We start from the raw sequence: 8,134 nt of genomic DNA, 5'->3' as shown, positions 1-8,134 counted from the left end.
TGATTTGGGAGGAGGGGGTGGTGGCCGTGACCCGAGCATTGGGTGCCCCCCACCCCGGGGCTGAGCTGAGGCACTGGCAGAGGTGAGGTGCCTTCAGCGCTGGGCGGTGGCCGAAATATTTGCAGTTTTGGACCAGAGAGTCAATTCCCCCCGCTTACACAGAAAGTTTTGTGGGCCAAAAATATTAATTCCGGGCTATTCTGTGTAGCAGCCACATGTCCTGAGCATCTCTCCTGTAGGCTTTTCACCTCAGGCTTGAAAGTGCTGCCTTTTTCATGTTTTTCTTTGCTTCGTGCATTTAGAATCACAGAGTAGCCCACGTGCGAAGACACCCCAAAAGATCATCCGGGCCGGCATTTCGTGGGAAAGGGAGCCTTAGTGGTGGGATGGCAGGGTTAGGTTAACGGTTGGACTTGATGATCTTAAAGGTCTTTTACAACCTGAACGATTCGATGATTCTAGATAAGGTTATCTGGTTACCTGTCCAATCACATCTTGAAACTTCCAGCTACAGGGACTCTTAACCATGTTCCTGGGGAGGTTCTTCCACTCAATGGTTGTTTTTACTGTAAAAAAATTCATTCTGATGATGATCTTCTGAGTCAATGTCTCTCTTCATTTTTACAGAGACCGAAAATTATATAAACTGGGATTAAAAGGATTTTATGTCAAAGATGACAATGACAGTACAGGTAAGGTAATAAAATGTACCATCATGTGCAGTTATTCTTGAAGTGAGTTATGTGTGCTTATTTAAGGTACAGTAGGACTGTGTAACTGCTAACCCCTAGTTTTATTCTTATTTCTGGCTTGGTTTTCAGTACTTTTGTTATGGGGGTGCATGTGAATAATAATTCAGCACTTGCATAACTTTCAGATTACTATAATCTTGATGTGTCAAACCAGGTGCGATGCTTGTTCCTGTTTGCACAGATTTACCAGCTCACATAATCTCCACCTGGCGCACAGAGCAGATTAGCTCCCAAGTGCCTGACCTGCTCTCAAATCATAATTTCAACATTCCCTAGCTCAAAATTAATTATGTAATGGAGGGTCTGCAAACCCCAGATGTTTGCCTGGGAGTAACACTGTCCTGCTGCTGCCACCCCAGCCTAGGACATTAGCTGTTGGTGATTAGTCTGCGGGGCCAGAAGTAGAGAAGGAGCAATAGCCTTGATGGGGGAGGCTATGATTTGCATGTACATGAGGAATCGTATGAGTAGGACCGGAGGAGTAAGTCTCTCCCTATTTGCTTGTGTTTTAGGAATAATGATGGTGTATGCTCTGGCAAATTCAACGCTAGTCCCTTGCTCCATCCTCCCGAATTCCTCACACATGCCTATCTGAACCTAATTCCTTTGGTATATGATTTTTCCATTGCTGTCTTGCTAGCTCCAGCATCATATGATTTGAAAGGAAGGAGTCTGAACAGAAAAAAATGCCCATAGAAGCTGAGCATGAATAGCAGAGGTTGGGTGGGGGCACTGTGAATGGAGCGAAGGAGAATGTAAACCATGTTTTTGTGCATATATGACTGAATTGTGGTGAGAGTAATGAGTTAAAAACACAGAAAAGTCTTGTGCTGTGTGATAATTTGGCAGTAAATATATCCTGCCCAAAAAAAACCCCAATGTTAAATTTTTCACTTTTATCAACGGTGTCAAGAGCTTTTGTATTTCATCAGTTTCATCAATATACAGTTCCTACTTTTTCAGTGGTATTTGTCACTTTATATACATATGATGTTGCTTAAAAACTTGATAGATGGTGCAAGCAGTGTTTCAACAGTTGATCGGTTGTTTCTGAGATAATTGTGTTCTGTAGTTCATGCATTATGTTTTTGTAAAATGGAATTATCTTTGTTAGTGTGTTTTTGAAACATTTGTAACAAAAACAGGAGCTTCTTGTATTTTAAACTTGCTCTGATACATGCTAAGAAAAACTCCTTAAAAATATTTTCTTTTCCTAATACTAATTTTTCTGTTGTTTGCTGGGCGTTATTGTAGTTTGCTCTGCAAGTTATTGAGGTGAATGTTTGTGGTGGGTTGACCCCAGGCACCCTCTACCCCAGTTTTTATTGCTGAGCATCACGTTATATGGTATTGACTATCCCTTCAGCCAGTTTGGGTCAGCAATCCCAACTGTGTCCCCTCCCCATCTCTTGCCCACCCCAGCCTACTTGCTGAGGACAGCAGAGTGGGGAAAAGGGAAGGTCGCAATGCTGTGCGAGCACTGCTCAGCCATAGCCAAAACATTGGTGTGTTATCCACGCTGTGTTAGCCACAGATCCAAAACACAGCATCGGATGGGCAGAAGTGAGGAAAGTTAGCTCCATCCCAGCCAGACCCGGTGCAATGGTTTGGCTGTCGAAGCTAGATTTTGGTTCCTACTGATAGTTAAATGGGAAAATAAAATGCTTATGAAGAAAATTTTAAATGGGAAAGAAAGCTTAAGAGGCAGTTCTGCTAATTTTTGTAGGCCGTGCTGTTGCACTGAGGTATCAGAACAAGACTATGTTCATTTCATATAATTTGTTAATAGGGGAGGAACAAGTGTCCGAGGAGGAGAACCGTTGTCCCAATGTGACATTAAAGAGGGATACTAACAGTGCTCTCGAGCTGGAAGAAGCTGAACTAGACTCGGAGGCCGAGCTTATGAAGAGCATGGGATTGCCTCTTCACTTCGGTGGGCAGTCAGCCCACAGGGACTTTGTGGTAAATCTTTGTTTGCTTTATTTTTTCTGTTTACTTTGTGTTTCCAGACATAGGGGTATGTCTGCTCCTCAGTTAATTTTGAGACTGCAGTTCACGGAAATGTATCTGAGCAGGCTTTAAGCTGCCTGCCTCGCATACCTGTAACAACATACAGCACCGTGGTCTGTGCAGTTTGTAAAATCCACCTGCTGATTTGACTAAACAGGGTCAGGCCATGCTTTATGCTTCCTTATCAGTGTTCCTCTTGCTGCTAGAGAGAGCTAGGTTAAAAGAGCCGTGGTAACGTCGTTGCTCTGCATCAGGACAGCTAGTACATTCCAATGTGAGCATGTGTGTTCATATGGTCTGCTTTAACCATTTAGCTTTAGATACTAACATAAAAAGCTGGTTTATCAGATCCCCCTTGCTGCTGATAAAGCCCCAGGCTGTTCCAAAGGGCAGGAGTGAGGCTTGGCTGGGTGCTCCGCTTCCCATAAGGAGCCTTTGGGCTTTGCAGGAAGACTGAAGTTGTTTGCAGATGAGAAAAAGACTGGGATATCCTCATTGTCCACTTTATGGAATACAGACCTCCTTGGAAGTGAGAGAGTACTTTTGTGCAGACCCCTCTTTTGGGTAAGTGTCTTCAGATGTACAGAGATTCAGCTGCAGGATTTACAGAGCTTACAAACATAAAGCGATGCTTTTTTGTTTAAAGCACCCAAAGATAACTACCCTAGGCTGAGCATTATGTGTTTACTACCCTAATAAGACACCTGAACAGTGTTTGCTGGCTAGGCAGATACCAAGCAACAGTAAGGGTGAGCCTCCACAGCCCCCTCAAATTGGTCCTCGATGTTACTGAGGTACTGTTTTACTGTTGAGCTCAACCCAGTGAACCCTCAAGTCCTGACCAACCTCCCTTCAGGATCTTATAGTGTTTCACATTGATGTCTTTGCTTCTGAATCCTTGAGCTACTAATGCCTTGCCTCCCAGCAGCTCCACTTCTGGCTGTAATTCTACCTTTTCTTGTGTGTGTCTTTCTATAGACTTTCTCACAGCTCTTTCTCACAACTTCCTCAGAGATGTCAGCCAAGGTTATGCAGCCAAAGTTATCAGACCCACAAACTCTACAACTATTTGTGGGGAGAAAGCTAACAGCAGGGTTGCAGTGAGAGGGAGGGTTACAATGGAAACAGAAATGTGCTTGGAGAGAGGACAAAAAAAGACTGCATATACGTTGTGGGCTTCTAAGTATGTTTTTCTATTATATTTTAGGCAACAGAAAATTATAGAAAGAGAAATAACATGAAGATTATGAAAAAGAAAAATAAGAAGAAAAAAGAATTACAGCAAAAACATGAGGATAAAATGGAGCAGCAATGCCAGGATCGAGCTTGTGGTGATCATAGCCAGTCCATTTCTGGTGAGCTGGCCCTAGCTACAGAGCAACATAAGAAGAGCAGCACACCTCAGGCTGTAAGTGAAGGGAACTGTGAAAGTTCAGAAAGTCTTGCAAATGAGACTTTACCCAGCGAACTTAAAGAAAAATGGGAGAAGTACTGGAGCGAGTACGGAGAGGGTCTTCTTTGGCAAAGTTGGCTGGAGAAGCATCAAGAGGTCTCATTGTCTGAGGCCACCACAACCTCTGAGCCTTGGAATAGTCCAGACACCAGGGAAGAGTGGGAGCAGCATTACAGCGAACTGTACTGGTATTACTGGGAACAGTTTCAGTACTGGACAAGTCAAGGATGGACTACTGAGAGCTCACATGGTGGCAACGTGGAAGCTAATGGAAATACCCAGGAGATGGGTATTTCGACAACAGTGGACTTGGTTAGCCCAGGGACTGAATGCAGTGAAGTGCTGAGCTTGGAGCTGTCTCCTTTTAACACCAGAAGTGAGGAAACACTCCCTTCAGGTGCTGAGCCCCACAGTGAGGTAATCTCTGGGATTCGTAATTTAAATCTGAATTTGGAAGAAGTGGAGCAGAGCACTGCAGTAGCCCACCAAGGTCCTCAAGAGCATAGTGCATCTGACAGTGAAAGTCAGAAGGAGCCCTGTGATGGAGGAACCAGGAAAAGGAGTGCATCTTGTGAAAATAAAAGTATTAACCAGTCAGGTAATACAAAATCAGCTGAAATTGATTCTATCAGAATTTCTCCAGGTGGTTCTATATAAGAAACAAGGGCATGCCTGTGTAATGCCATTTTAAAAAAGTTGATCAGGTATTCTGTGGGATTGCATACTTGATTCCTTTTTCTTCCCTCTGCTTCTCTGGACGATTTCTCTTCTCTCTAGCCTGTATACTGAATGTGTTCTTCAGCCACAAGTGATTTTTACAGAGCATGTACTTCATAAATCTTAAAATGTACTACAGAAAGTGGTGAGAGAGCACTATTAGTGTGTATTTATACTGGTATTGGTATTGCAGCTGTGTCATTCAGCTGATAAGTCTTTTCTCCCTGGTAGTCTAAAATGAATGAAAAGTCAGGTTGATGTTCTCATGAATCTGACAAATTTTAAAAACAGCTTTTTGAGGAGAAAAAAAAGTAGTTCTGCAGTTCTGGGGTTGGGTATTTAGGTTTGGGGTTTTTCTGTCTTCTGTCTAAAAATGTCATGCTTGAAAATAAACTCTTGTTTTGTTGTACTGTGTTGCTGTGGACCAGATGTCTTCCAGAGGTCCTTTCCAGCATTAAGTTATCAATTAGGCAGTGAGCTGCCATCATCTTTACAACCCCAAATTCATAGGTTCACAGCTAGTGCTAACAAGTAAAAGTGTGCCAGTTGATACAGTAGTATGGTGAAAGCCAGTGGCTGTGCTGTGCCTTACGCTACTGGAAGAGCTGTGAGGGAGGTAGAAGACTGGGCTGGAGATGTTTTTTGCCAGCCAGTTTGGTGTGCTGAGAAAGGAGAGAGCCATCTCGTTTGCCTGCTGGTTCTTCCTGCCAGTGTTCGCTGTATGCAGCAGTGTAACGTCTTTCCTGAGTGTTGTATGGTTTCTTCTGCTGAAGAGGAGGGATGAAGCACGTGAGTTAAGCGTCAGCAGCTTGGGACTTCAGTTTGGTGGGAAACCTCTGAGTCCACTGCTAGTGACTTTCTAAGGAAGGAATAAGCAGGTGTGGTCCCATCTTGATCCTACAGTGGAGTTGGAATGGGAGAGGGGAAAGGAAAATCTCCTTTCCAACAATAAGAGGAATGTTGGAATCCTCTCATTAAATGTATGTGAATATCTTTGCAGAGCTTATGAAATGGAAACAAAATTTACACACAAGGAAGAAGCTGTTTTGAATTTGTACCTTGTAGGCATTTTATTTTTCTTGGAGAGCTGATATAATTTGAAGTTGATCCTGCTTAAGGTCATTAACTCTACAGTGTAACTAATAGTAGAAGCTTGCATCAGTATGTTGTTCCTTGAACAAAGACAGATAAAGGTATTTGTGTTTGGCACTTGTGCCGTATTTATCAGATTCAGGTATGTACAACAACCTAGCTGTAGCTGCAGACATACTTTGGGGAGAGGAAGATAAGGAATTAATTTATGCAGAAGGAAACTATGTTCTCATCTATCTTTTTTAGGTTCACAGGGGTCATGTAGCTCTAATTCAAATGACAAAGAACAGTTGCTGCTTCATGACAGAGATGAAGATGAGGATGAAGAGCCTCCTGAATACAGACATACCAAAGTCAAGAGAAGGTAAGTCATGAAATTTAGACAAGCTTTTTTCTCAAGAAGCCCAGGTCCAAAAGCCTCCTGATTTATAGTAACTATTTGTTTGAGATTATGAGTAAAACAAAAGTACAAAACCACATAGTCTTCCATCACTGCTTATCACTTTACCTGGCAGCAAGCAGTGGATATTTCTACTCTTCCATTGCTTTATGAAAACAATGTATGGCCTCGATGACTGTGCAAGGTGACAGTGCTATTCTTGTGCCACTGAAGTATACAAGACTGTTAAATTAGATAGGACAGCTTGCTTATCTAGGCCTAATAAGTATATACGATACAAGAAGGATAGTAAATAATTTGTATTGTTTAACTGAATTGTATGCTGCCAGTAAAGTGTTCAGTGCTACGGCAATCATAAAATAGCTAATCTCTGCCTTGTCAGTCTGTTTCTTCTCTGAAAATTTATAGCCTCAAAGGTGATGAGATGGCTCTTCCTCTCTAATAAATTTACAAACTCAAAGATGAAGGGATGGATGGAATTATTATCTGCTAATCATGTAGTTTTGGTTTTGTTCTAATATTTTGCTGTTGCCATAGCATTAATAACAGAGATAACATCATGGATGATGAAGGTAATTTGGAAACAGGGTGAACAAACAGTATCTTCATCAGTTCCATGTAAGGTTTGATAATAAAATATTTTAAGACGTCATTTGGAATAGTTGGAATATTATAAACCCAGTAGGAGGACATACGTCCCTAGAATTGGGCGGGGGGGGAAGTAGTATGTGCTCATGTGTATGAATAGGCTGGTGTTATCTGCCTTGCTTGGTTTCAGCAGTGTGTGAAAGAACTTACTGAAGCCCACATTTAACTGTTTTCAATACACGAGTTTCTTAGTGGTATATCTGTAAAATGAGAGCTTTTTTTTTTTTACAGTAAGTAACTTTGTCATCTGTGTTTTTTTCTTAGCCATGAACTGGATGTGGATGAGAACCCAGTGGAAGATCCTGAGGAAACCTGCTCTGTTTTGGGTTTCAAGTGTGGCACAGGACAAAAGTAATTGCTTATGAGAAACTCAGGATTTCTTCATAGCAAATCAGCTCTCTTGTTATTATTCAAATAGACCACTCATCTCCATTCCCATTTTGTTAAACTCCTGCAGATGATTCCCAAAGTTAGTCTCTGGTCTTAATAAAACCGTCATCCTTTGGCTAGAAAGAGATATGCAAGGTTACAGAGACTAATTAAAGAACAAGAAAAGTGCTTTGAAACAGAAGTGTAACTGGTAAGGTACTTGCAGTTGTGTAAATGTTAAATGGCCGGTCAGCTACTTAAATTGGAGTTTAAAAGGCTCTGACAGTGAATGGTCCTCTCAGTTTGGAGCCCTGTGAGATTAGGTCGTAATTTATAGCTGTTGCATATTGGAATGAAGTTGCTTTATGCTAGTAACATATTATATAAATAATAAAATAAAAATTATATACAGAATAAGATAAATTATACTAATAAAGTGTTGCCAGGGTGTTGACCAGTGAAATTTCACTTTTGGTGGTATGACCTAAAGATATGGTGGTCAGTGCTGTAGAAATAACATCATAGGCAATAAGTGGACTGTAGCTTAGGTCTAGTGCTTCTGCAAGGTGCAAGTTGTTTAGTACATATATATATATGTTTCATAGGAGTGTATTTTGTAGTTTGAATCTGTTCTACTTAAGAAAAATTATTTTAAGTGAATTACCCATGTTTCCTTTTTTTTTTTTTTTTTTT

At 41.4% G+C, this 8,134-nt stretch overlaps 1 protein-coding gene across 1 annotated transcript in view; it reads left to right on the top strand.

Annotated features, from left to right (window-relative positions):
- Window positions 1–631: 631 nt before the first annotated feature.
- Window positions 632–8,134, top strand: part of TGS1 (trimethylguanosine synthase 1) — a 20,689-nt gene continuing 13,186 nt past the window's right edge. Inside the window, exons 1-5 of the mRNA XM_035890720.1 lie at window positions 632–692; window positions 2,542–2,714; window positions 3,970–4,813; window positions 6,271–6,388; window positions 7,337–7,423. Of these exons, the coding sequence (XP_035746613.1) occupies window positions 2,655–2,714; window positions 3,970–4,813; window positions 6,271–6,388; window positions 7,337–7,423 (1,109 nt within the window). The 5' untranslated portion in view covers window positions 632–692; window positions 2,542–2,654. The remainder of the gene's footprint in view (window positions 693–2,541; window positions 2,715–3,969; window positions 4,814–6,270; window positions 6,389–7,336; window positions 7,424–8,134) is intronic.

Source organism: Egretta garzetta, unplaced genomic scaffold, assembly GCF_000687185.1.
Source record: "Egretta garzetta isolate BGI_Z169 unplaced genomic scaffold, ASM68718v1 scaffold1013, whole genome shotgun sequence".
Lineage (NCBI taxonomy): Eukaryota > Metazoa > Chordata > Aves > Pelecaniformes > Ardeidae > Egretta > Egretta garzetta.
Note: the sequence above shows the minus strand (reverse complement) of the source record. Positions and strands in the feature narration are given on the sequence as shown.